Genomic DNA, 12,687 nt, shown 5'->3' with positions numbered 1-12,687 from the left:
GTCCTGTTTTTATGATAAATGTACGACTTTAATGTGAAACATTCAGAGTTTTTTCTCTTGTTGTGTTTGTTTGAAGCTGCTTCCTGTTGGCTTCAGCTGTTTGGAGTTTCCATTTTCTAAACTTCTACATTCTGAACCTTCTTCAGCTCTGAACAGATGATGAAACACTGAATGATTTCAAGCACTTTGTCTAATAAACTTACATCTTTCATTCTTTATACAGATTGAGGGGCTGTGGTTTGTCAGAGATCAGCTGTGATTATCTGGCAGCAGCACTGAAGTCCAACCCCTCCCATCTGAGAGAGCTGGACTTGACCTACAACAACCAGCAGGATTCAGGAGTGAAGCAGCTGTGTGGCTTTCTTGCGAGTCCAGAATGTGCACTTGAAACTCTGAGGTGAGTGAGGAATGAATTTTATAAACCAGACTGCGAAGATCAAAGCTGCATTAGATAGCTTACATGAATGAATGAGTGGACATTTTTATGAATTTTGTTAGTTTCTATCAGTTTTTTGTGTAATGAAGCTAATAAGATGCTGACCAATAGGTTTTAGTTAAAGATTGTAATGACAAAAAAATACCTGCTATGTTTTTTTTCTGAACAAAACAGTGGAGTTTACAGCAGGAAGAATGGTAAAAACTGCGTTTTCTATGGACAGCGTTAGCAAACACTCTCCTCTTGCGAGTGAAAAGTAAAAGTAAAAACACCCCTTCCCTATTGGTGTTAGAACATGTCAGCCATTAAAAAAAATTATATGGCAACACTTGGGTGTTTAGGGAGAAGGGGAAGTTTTAGGAGTGACACCCGATGGAAAGCGGGCGAGCAAAAGAGAGCGAGTTTTCATATGTGAGACATTAGTGACGTTTAGCATGTTTGGAGGCTGTAGTTAGTTTGTTGTGTAGTTATTGTTTTGTATTTTGTGTCAGTTAGACTGCTGAATGTAACAGTTGCTCAAAAGCCACCAAAGGCAAATCCCAGTGTAAACGCTGTTTCCACATGGAAAACTGGACTGATCCACCTCCTGCTTTCAGACCTGCAGGGTTTAGGCCTGTGGTGTTCTCCTCTGTCTTATACTGAACACAAATAATTTTTTTTGGACTGGCACAAATAATGTGTGTGCCTTTTTATTTGATGCAGCACACCTGATTGTTCTGTAAATAGATATAATTGGTTATTTTAAAAAAAAACATTCATAACTTACATTTCAACTTATGAAAATGATTTGTTAAACATGTTTGTGGGTTTTACAGTAAAACATATAACATTTTTCTACTCGGATTTTGAATTTTTTGTCTGAACTTAGATCAATTGTGCTAATATAGTATGCCAGAATGGAAAAAATAACTCAAATTTGAGATATTTGAGGTTGTGCTGAAAATAATGATACCAAACAAGGCAAGATAAACAGTTTTTAAAGGTGAAATATAGAGGTAAAATCAAAAGAAGTCAAAAACGGCCAATTATACCCTGGATCCCAGAGCACTAGTGCTAACCACTTTTCCCAATTTCAGTCCAAGTCCTGCATTTTCCTGTTGCTTAGTACATGCCAGCTCCACTAACACTGTCTCATCAGACACTGCCACCTGGTGGAGCAAGTCTTAGTTCCATTTGAAGCTTCAGATTATAGTTAGTTCCTTTACAAAGAGGTGGAGGTGGTGGGGCCACAGCACCATCATCACTGAGTGCCATAGGACACTTAACCTTTGTTTTCATATGCTGGGAACTTCCTGTTGTTCCAAGGAGGACTGGAAAATGTGTGAAAATCTCCCAGTCAGTTCCTCACAGCACACTTCAATCATTTCCCTCCCACGGCATCAGGACCAGGGCTTTTTCTCTCTTTGGTCCCACTAAGAGATTTCCACACAAACACCTCATCAGTGGGACTCTCAGAACTACCAGCCCTTTGCTACAATCACAAAGCTCTTCATTGAAATCAATGATATCAAAGCTGGAATCCAATGAGTCCAAGTCTTCTGCTGAGTCAGCATCACATTCATCTTTGGTCATTTCATCTTTCGTTCTTTATACAGATTGAAGGACTGTGGTTTGTCAAAGATCAGCTGTGATTATCTGGCAGCAGCGCTGAAGTCCAACCCCTCCCATCTGAGAAAGCTGGACCTGAGTGGAAACTACCTGAAGGATCCAGATGTGAAGCAGCTGTGTGATCTTCAGCAGAGTCCAGATTACAGACTGGAGAGTCTGCTGTAAGTAGAGTGATGGAGTGAGTGGGTGGTGCTGTCAGCAGTATTGTACTAAACACAGTCAGTATGAAACAAAGATCCAGTGTTTCCTGTAAAGCTGCAGCTTCTCAGTGAAGCTGTGAGAGGAGAATGGTGACAGGCTTCAGGATTGGACACAAACACTTCCTGTTTCTGCCTTTTTGTGACCTTTATGGTCACCATAGTAACAGATGACACACTCTGTTCAAACACTGTCAACAGCCAATCAGCCCTCTGAACAAAGCAGCACGCAGACCAATGACTGCATTCATTTCCAAGTTTAAAACAGTGAAGAACACAGTCTGTAGGTGAGGAAGAATTTAGTGAGAGCAGATGTTTGGATGGAATTCCTCCAGTTAACAGCTGGAACCGTCCATCTGGATTGTTGGGCTTGTTGTTGGGGTTCCTACAGAGCTCAGAGTGGACACACCAAGCTTCTTCTAATGAATGAAAGTCCAAACTAAAACTAGGAGTGAAAAACATTTTCATCAACTTCAATAAAAATCCAAAGATTAGAAAAAGTGAAGCAACAATGAGTCCTAGTACAGTCCCAGCACTGAAGTCCCTGCTGCTCTTTATACTGGATGTGCTGCATCACTGACTGGCAGCTGATGAAGAGTCTCTGGAAACACTCGTTTATCTCCTCTGCTCTTCCTCCTTCTCTCTGCAGGTGGAAGTGATGATGGTAAACAGGACTGTGTGTGTGTGTGTGTGTGTGTGTGTGTGTGTGTGTGTGTGTGTGTGTGTGTGTGTGTGTGTGTGTGTGTGTGTGTGTGTGTTGAGAGAGGAGCAGCTGTGTCCTGATGATCCAGAGAGGTTGAAGCAACAGCAGCTTGTGTGTAGAGACGCTCTGACTGGGCCATGTTACTGGGAGGTAGAGAGGAGAGCTTCATCCAGCAGTGACTGACAGAGGAATGAAGTGCAGATGACTGTCAGTGCTGCAGAGTGAACTGCTCTGAGAACAGCTCCACTGTCAGACACAATGTAGAGTCCAGCATCATCCCTGTGTGTCCCTGTGGATCTGACAGAGGATCATCAGTGTATCTGGATCTGCTGCTGCTCTGTCCTTCTACAGTCTCTGCACAGTCTCTGTCTGACTCTGGCTTCAGACCCTCCTGGATCAAACTCACCTGGAAAGGCTTTCAATCATCTTTGAATAATAAACATGTTTTTATTAGATAAACATCATGTTTTTATAAGATAAATATCATGTTTTCATGTATGTGTGCAGTTAGAGCCTCAGTGGATGAATCAGTGCTTAATGTTTAATGTGGATACTAATGATCAATAAATGTGCTGATTGGAATCAAAGGAATGACTCGGACTGAAGCTGTTCGCTTTTCTGTCATGTGGATCTGATCCAGAACTCCAGCTTCTGCCCTCCACCTCACATTAGTCACCCAGCACAGCAGCTTCCCCATTAAAGCTCACACACTCTGAATGTAAGCGGTGTGTAAACAAAGTGTTGCTCTGACCTTTTCGGTTCACACAGTCATATCAGCCTGTTTGAGCTCTTGAGGTGAGACAGGATGACATCACAGACTGTGAGGCTGTGGGTCACATGATCAACACAGTCACCACTTTAGGTGAGCACCCTTTGGTTTCATTATATTTAAGAGCAGGTTGCTGATGTCCTGAAAAGTGAAATAAGTCAAAATGAGCTCAGTGAAGGGATAAAGACAAAAACAACAGGCACAAAAATGAAGCCGATCCTTGCAGTTCCTCTCATGTCCAGCAGAGGACCCTAGAGATAATTTCCCCCTTCATGTGTTTTTGTATTTACCCAGAGGTCAAAGTCACATGGCCTCTTTGTTGTTTCCTGCTTACAGCACACTGGACTCTGCAGGTATGTGTTTGTGACACCATCACAGACACAGTGTGCGTGTGCGCTGCTGTCAGGATTTCTTAAAGAGGAGCAGGGTCAGCTTTGGGACTGAAAAGCGTGGATGGAGATTTTGGAGGCCGGCCTTGTGGGACATGTATTTGTTTCTCTTTCAGGAGGAGAACATTTCAAAGAGTGAATTCCTCATGTTTGCAGCATGAAATGTGCTGTAAAGTGCATTAAATCTAAGAGCTAACAGCAGCTTCTTGCAGTGTTTCTTTATTGAATGAGAGGGGGAGATGTTATCAGAATGAGTAATGAGCCCAAACTCTCTGTCCTCAGACTCTTCATCAGTCCTTAAGCTGAGTGTTACTTACTGCTCCTCAGCAGTGTTGGGTAAGTTACTTTAAATTAGTAACATAGTTACATTACTAGTTACTAGTATCAAAAGTAACTCAGTTATTTCAAGTTACTCGTTACTTTCAGAGTAAGTAGTTACTAGAGAAAGTAACTTTGGTTTACTTCTCTTGTTAAGGTGTTGCTTCCATAACTGGATACCCAGTAAGATTGCCAGTCTTCTATCTTGCTTACTTGCCACAAGTGCACTGTGCCACCTACTAACAGAAAGGAAAAAATAATGTGCACATTTCCACGAGAGAAATCCCACGCCTGGACCGTCGTTGACTGCCGCCATGATTCTAGCCTGCTTTTTACATCCAACACAAAAACTGCAGTCGTGGTGCTTTTGATTGTACTCAGAACTTGGAAATTCTGCCTTCTGAATAGGAAGATGTAGGTAACACCAGACTGCAGATGAGCTGCATACAGAGCTGGACTGGGACAAAAAAATCGTCCCGGGCATTTTGACTAGAGACTGGCCCACCATTATAGGAAAAATCATAAAGCCTTTGAATGAAAACAAACACTGTTGTGACAGTGATGTACACTGTTCTGGTGGTATATATGTATCAATCTATCAATCGTTTGTTGTAAGACTCAGATAATTATTTTTTTTTAAAGCGAGACATTTTAAATGAGAATAATAAGGAAAAGTATTTCCTTGTCCCCCCCTTTCTCTGTTAATGCCCTACACGGACCCCTGGCAACACTTTGCTAGATCCGCCCCTGCACAGTTACCAGCTGTCAGCTACATAGAAAAGGATCCTGGTGTTATTTGTCTCTCAGAAACAGTTCATAACTTCCCTTCAACTCATTCATGTCACCTAAAAGGTAAACCTGTTTCTCCATCACCTGTTCAGCTCTGATGATTCAGTAAGGAAATCTCCTGGTTTCATCTGCATGTTTCCCTCTCACCAGATAACCAAACCGATATCATGACCAGCAGCTTTTACAAGCTGTGGCTCCAGCAAACATCAGCTGATACTAGAAATTAATATTAAATAAATTCTAACAACAGCTGATCAAGCTTAAACGTGCTGCTGTTGTTTAACGCGACATCCGCTTGTTTCCTCTTTCTGGCGCAAAGTGGGCGATAAATAAACAAGAGAGAAAAGCCGATCAGCTGATCATTGATCAGTTTCGTGATTGAAGTAGAAACAGGAGAGGAGAGAATGAGAGAAGACGAGGCAGCTGTGCAGCTTCAGCTTTGTGTCTTTTTCATTGTAGCTGAAGTCCAGGACAAACTGTGTTGCTTTTCACCTCAGGATTGGCAACTCTAATAACTAACCTTATGAACAAAATAAAGTTCAACATCAGTAACATAGCACCCACCCAGCTGTATAGAAACTCCGTCATGCTAGCTAGCACGCAGTAGGAAAAAGTCAGCACGAAAATAAACTCCACTTAAACTTGGTTTATATCTGACCCAGATAGACTGCAGGTCATAACTTCTTACCTGAAGTTCAGTTCACCTGACACGCGGACCGGCGGCCGCATCGGGTCTCTCCTCTTGCCTCCACTTTCTCTCATCCACCTGCTGGCTTCCACCACTTGCTAATGTTACTGAATCTGTCGAAGCTCCGCGATAGCCACCACACGAAGTAACGAATAACAAGCCTATCTAAATCCCAGTAACGAGTAACGCGTTCCTGGTTTTGGCATAATAACTAGTTACCGTGCTTGTTACCACAATAATAACATAGTTACTGTAACGCGTTACTTAATAACGCGTTAGTCCCAACCAGTGTTGGTCAAGTTACTTGAAAAAAGTAATCAGTTACTAATTACTGATTACTTCCCCCCAAAAGTAATCCCGTTACTTTACTGATTACTTATTTTCAAAAGCAATTAATTACTTAGTTACTTAGTTTTTAAAAACACGATTTACAACCTGAATAGGTGATAAAGCGATAGATCTTTCAGCCCAATTCTACTTTTTCTGCATAATCCATCATACAAAATGTAATCAAATGGAAAAGTCTCTTTTTAAAACTTGTTTTATTAGTTTTTGTCACGGCGAGTGAGAAGAGCCGTGTGAGAAAAGGAAAAAGAGGATCCAAGCGCAGGCAGTCGTGCAGGTGTGAAGGTGATTTATTGAACACAAAATGAAATGGACAAAACAGCAACACGGGACCGAAACTAACTAAACTGAGAACAACTAAACTACAGACACAAACCAGGACCTGAAATGAAGGAGGATGAGCGGAGGTAGCAGGCAACGGACAGCAGGGAGACACACAGAATGGAGCAGGGTGGATACACAGACGGACCAGCAACAACAATGACTAAAGACATGACTTAAATACACACAGAGAAACACAAGGAGATTACACACAGGTGGTGGACACAGCTGGGAGTAATTAACAAGACGAGACAGAGGTAAAACTGAACACACTCACATGAGACGCAGACCTTCACAATAAAACAGGAAACAAGAACACTACACAAAGACGCAGACTCGATACTGAGAGACAGACAGAAAAAGACACCTAAGCCCACACATGAGAACACAAATCCTTATCACCAATAAACAGAAACATGAAACTAGTAACCATCACCACCACCACCATAATCAGCACAACAAGATAATAAGAAAACAATCCATTACTCAAAAATAAACCAAAACATAATAAACTCAAAATACTGGGTCCGATAGACCCAGAAACGTGACAGTTTTAATCTTTTAACTTTATGCATCAAGCAAAAACTTAATTATATGCAACATTCTCTGACTGGAAGAAATTTGTTTAACATTTAAACCTATTTTCTGCACATTCCAGCCCATAAAATAAAATATTTTTTGTGTTTACACTCACTCTTTCAAATAGATGCAAGTAAAACACAGCAGAAAATAAATAAAATCAAAGACTAGCGGTCCTGTTGCTCTATTTTCACCTGTAAAGCAGGACTGGGGTAGCCGGAGGTTTACCCTGGTGCAGGTGTGCCGCAGCGGTCAGTGGAAGAATCTGCGAGTTTCTCTGTGAATTTCACATTACGTCATAGTACACTCGCTGCTTGCTTGGAAGTTTAGGGGTTTTTTCGCTGTAAAAAGAAGTTTTCTTCCCACGCACAACGGACACTAATGTTTTTGTCACTTTTTATGGAATCAAACTCAAAATAAGGTCAGTACTTCCACGCTTTAAACGCTGCATGCTACACTCTGTCCCGCACTCGATATATTATGATCTGCACACAGCTGTTGTCACGAACGTCTCACACGCTTACGTCACTGTCATGAGACGTTCTCGCAAAAAATCACGGTTTTAGTAACGCAGTAACGCAGCATTCCTACGTGAAAGTAACGGTAATCTAATTACCGTTTTTGCAATAGTAATCCCTTACATTACTCGTTACTTGAAAAAAGTAATCGGATTACAGTAACGCGTTACTGCCCATCTCTGGTCCCAACACTGCTCCTCAGTAATGCTGGATTAGACTGAATCACAGCATAATCAGCTGAACTTGGCTGCTTTCTCTCAGCAGTGCGCACACAGAGAGAGACTTCTTTCTGCTGAATCTGTGACCAATGAAAGCTCATGAATCTGTTAGTGTGTTAGATTCATGCCTGGATGCTTCTGGATGTGCTGAAAACAAATAACAAAGATGTAATCATGCAGCTCTCCTCTGATAAATCCTGAGCTCCACCCGAGTCTTCACAATTTCATGGTAAATGGCCTGTATTTGTATAGTGCTTTTACTAGTCCCTAAGGACCTTGAAGCACTTTACACATCCATTCAAACACCCATTCACACACTGGTGATGGCAGCCCTGGGGCGCACTGACAGAGGCGAGGCTGCTGAACACTGGCGCCACTGGGCCCTCTGACCACCACCAGTAGGCAACGGGTGAAGTGTCTTGCCCAAGGACACAGCGACCGAGACTGTCCGAGCCGGGGCTCAAACCGGCAACCTTCCGATTACAAGACAAACTGCCAACTCTTGAGCCACGATCGCCTAATTGATGTTAAAATTGCTGCTCTACAGTTGGTTGTAGCTAGGAAAGCATGTACTGTATAGAACTAGTGGATCTCTCCTGAAGTTTGACACCATCCCAAAGGTCTCTCGGTTTAGTCATTGGACTTTTTGTCTGTCTGCATGTTTTTCCAGTTGATCCAGTAACTAAACATTCTGCTAATCTGTTCAGCTGCTTGTTATTTTGACTGTATTTGAGCTTGTTTTTGTTCTCCTACTTAGTATCATGCCCAAACTGAAGAACGGTGTCTGCTTCAGGACAAACAAGATGTTAACTGTTCATATCTACAAATGAAGTCCTCACCTCCCAGCTTCAGTCAGACTGGTTTACCTGTCCCCACACCAGTCACACCACTGGCTGAGAGTATGGATAATGTGACTTGCAGCACTTTTGGTTCAAAGACAGCAAACAGTAAGACAAAGAGGAAAGAACTCAGCCTGTGGGATTCACTGAAATATCACATTTTGCAAGTGTGATATAAATCCTCAGCACCATCCAACATTTGCATCATTTGCAGAGAACGTGGAGAATATTGGTGTATGAACGCAGCAGTACTCATGTGTTCTGCAGAACCTGCATTAGGAAAACACACAAAAATTCTCTCCACCTTCCAGAGAATTGGACTGTAAGTAGCTAATTATTATTTATATTCATAAATGTTGGGATTTCAGATTTCTTTTAAATAAGTTCATAATTGCTCTAAAATAGATATTTTCTTTGCTTGTTTTGTTTTTTGTTTTTTCCCATAATCCTATACATCAAGTCAGTCAAACTTTTTCCCCCATTGTCAATCCAATCAGTCCCCTCATGTTTATTGCTGGCCGCAGAACCTCTCATGCTGCATACTAAACTTTCCAGTGCCAGCAATATGATGTAATTAGAAAAAATAAAAACAAATACAATTCTTTATAATTTTAGAATGGATTGAATTGCTCCAATACTTTTAGACACAGGGACATACCAACTGCAGTCACTGCTTCTGGCTTTAATTAGTTGCTGATGCTTGCTTGGTCTGAACTCAGACTTAAAAGTCACTACCTGCATTCATTTTCCCCACATCATATTCACTGGTTGCTCATAAGTTTTCAAAAGTATACCCATGTCTGGAGGGTCTGGGGTCAGCTGGTCTTTACCACCTGCTGAATACACAGAGAGATTTTCCTTCTTTTTTTTTTTTAGCAGCTACACAGTTCACACAACTATAATGTTCACCATTAAATGTTTGCTAAACACGTCATTGCAATGTTTCTTCCCAAGGTTTACACTGTTGGACTAATTTTGAACACAGACCCAATAAATTTATTTAGTTCTTTTTTCCCAAAATAAAACATGTGACATGCTGTCACATATTTTACAAAGCAAATTTGTTCTCATGTAATTAGAGCTGTGTTTGTCTAGGTGCAAGCTTCACCCCTACAGCATAAACATGAAACTTAGTCTGTTAGAGTCTCCACTCATTTAACCCTCTCTGACTATCTATTCACTTGTGATATAATCAACTCTTCTTTTCCCTGATCTAATAATAATCAACTAATTTGCATATTAACTCATATTATTTTGCACTCATATTAACTCACTAAGTTGACAGGACAACAGAGGTGCATGATTAAAGTTTTATCACAAATGACAATTTCTTTCATACAGTAAATCACTTGTGTTGCTCAATCAGCAGAAAACATCTCACAATTTGACTATCTTACAGGGTTCGTACTGGTGCTTGACATCCTTGAAAATGCTTGAATTTTAATATTGTCTTTCCAAGGTTTGAAAAGTGCTTACATTTCATATGTGGTGCTTAAAAGTGCTTGAAGGTGTAGCTGTATTTCATTCACCACAAATAACTATCTGACTGAATATTTTTCTTATCAGATAGAGAAATAAAATGAGTCGCAAAATGTAAAAGCAAAGTTTCTCCGCCTGGGCTGCCTTGCGCCTCTGTCTGTTTTAATGTGTGACCCCGCCCCTCCCCCGGACATTCGGGGATGAGTGCGCTAACATACCTGGAGGTTGCCGTTTTAATGAGTGTTTGACAGAAAACGACAATGGCGGAGTTTGCGTTCTCCAGTCGCATGATAGGTGAGTGCTAGTAAATAATTTTCCAGTACATGTACGTTACACATGCTATTTTTTTAAATTCTCATTATTATTTTGCTAGCTATCAAAATGATTGAAATGCACTGAGTGTGATGCAATATGGCAGCACTAGTATAGCTCTTATAGCACTATTAAGGACCCAGAGTCTCCATTTCAACTTTTGTCACAAGTCCTGACTTCAAACTATATACCAGTTTTTAAATTGTGTTGATAGGCCACGTAAAACCAGAGTTATGATCAAAAGTACATGCAATGTTTTTTTCCTAAATAAAACAGAGGCGTTTACTACGGGAAGAGATGGTAAAAATGGCGTTTTATAAGGACAGCGCTAGCAAACACTCTCCGCTTGTGAGCAACAAAGGAAAAAAAAAACACCCTTCCCTATTTTTGTCAAACAATCAAAAATATATATGGAAACATGACATTTGGTTATTTAGGAAGATTGGGAAGTTTTAGGAGTGAGCGAGCAAAAGAAATAAAGGGAGAAAGTGAGTTTTCACAGGTGAGAGACTTGTGACGTTTACCCTGTTTGGAGTCTCAAGTTAGTGTGTTGTCTTGTGTAGTTAGTGTGTAGTGTAGTCGTTGTTTTGTTTTCTGTGTCAGTTCTACTAGTGAATGTCACAGTTGCTGCAAAAAAGCCACCAAAGGCAGATTTCAGTGTAAATGCTGTCTCCAGGTGGAAAACGTTAGGAGTGATACACCTGCTGTTGTCATACCTGCAGGGTTTATCCCTGTGCTGGGTGAAATAATGGTAATATGAGGGACCGATCCATATGATCACAAAGAATAGTCACTTGTTTTTGTGCTATGAAGTTCCCCGGCTTTCATTCAAAATGTGTTTATCGTCTGCACCGACACGTTAAACTACTTAAACATTATGTCTTCAAGCTCACACTGAGGCCTGTGGGGTACTATCGGCCACTGATACAGTAGACAAATGATAATCTTAGTATTATTAGTATAATATATTATCAGTAGACAAGTGATAATCTTTTGTATATGGATATTTCATACATTAAGGCTGCCTGTTTATTTAAGGGAGATGAACAATGCATTATAATTGTACTTAATAATATCACTGATGATAGATTAAATGAGTAGATTTTAGGTAAATGCTTGTGCATTCTTTAAGTCTTTAAGTGGTGGGAGACAGAAGGACTCTGGCCAAAATAACATCTCTGATGGACAGAGTCTCCCACCCCATGCATGTAAATGTTGCTGAACTGCAGAGCTCCTTTAGTGACAGACTGCTGCATCCTACACTGAAACAAATGCAATAGGGTGGTTGTTGAATTTGCATAAAATTACTTCATATATCCAGCACGACTAATTTAAATTTCACGTCTAAACATATTTTTGTCTTTTAATTTTCACATATTCTTTAACAATATTCATTCTTTTAGAACAAATCATGTTGAAAAGAAACAAGTTAGTCGTGTTTTCTCCTCAAGCTCCGCCCCCTGGAAAGGAAAAATCGGCTGCACTGTCCGCCATTTTTGTCTCTCGCTTTGGAAAATCTACTACCATCTGGAGTTTTACACTTGAAGGTAAATAAGATTTTAAAGCTAACACACCAGTGAGAAAGAGTGTAGACCCTTTATATATGTGGACTTTTACTGGGGTGTTGTTATTTTACAGGTATGTGGGCTGTTTATCGAAAACCATGAAAGCTAATGGTAGCCGAAATTATGCGATAAGCAAATTAGTAATTAACATATATAATGTGAGTTAATATTGTTTGTATATTCTTTCAGTCTAAATTAACAGAGTATTACAAACTTACATCGGTGTCTGTAGTAAGTGGTGGTACCTGCAGTGTCTTAACCATTAAACAAGCTAATGTAGGGCCGGGATATGACTAGTTTGTTGAAACATGTCTGCTGCCAATGTGACTGCGCACACATGCACTGTAAAAAAGAAAATGTTGAGAAAACGTAAAATTTCAAGGCAACATGATGCAAGAGATTTTTGAGTTTTCTCAACTTTTGCCAACTGTTGTTGACTCAACTAAGATTTACAAGTTCTGCCAACTTGGATCTTCTTGTTCACCTAATTAGGATAATCCTGGAAGTCTAACGAAGAAATTCTGGTTTCAATGCCATGTATTTCTGCCTTCACCAAACACAGATATTCTTGTTGAGTAATCATACAATTCTTACTCCAGTGAGTTGAAAATTTA

At 40.4% G+C, this 12,687-nt stretch overlaps 1 protein-coding gene across 1 annotated transcript in view; it reads left to right on the top strand.

Annotated features, from left to right (window-relative positions):
• LOC134624179 (NACHT, LRR and PYD domains-containing protein 12-like) overlaps positions 1-12,687 on the top strand; it is a 463,420-nt gene that overhangs the window by 23,206 nt on the left and 427,527 nt on the right. The window contains exons 6-7 of the mRNA XM_065470091.1: positions 224-397; positions 2,032-2,205. Coding sequence (XP_065326163.1) covers positions 224-397; positions 2,032-2,205 — 348 coding nt within the window. The remainder of the gene's footprint in view (positions 1-223; positions 398-2,031; positions 2,206-12,687) is intronic.

This window comes from Pelmatolapia mariae, linkage group LG3_W (genome assembly GCF_036321145.2).
Source record: "Pelmatolapia mariae isolate MD_Pm_ZW linkage group LG3_W, Pm_UMD_F_2, whole genome shotgun sequence".
Taxonomy (NCBI): Eukaryota; Metazoa; Chordata; class Actinopteri; order Cichliformes; family Cichlidae; genus Pelmatolapia; species Pelmatolapia mariae.
The sequence above is the reverse complement of the archived record's forward strand: the minus strand, read 5'-3'. Positions and strand labels throughout refer to the sequence as shown.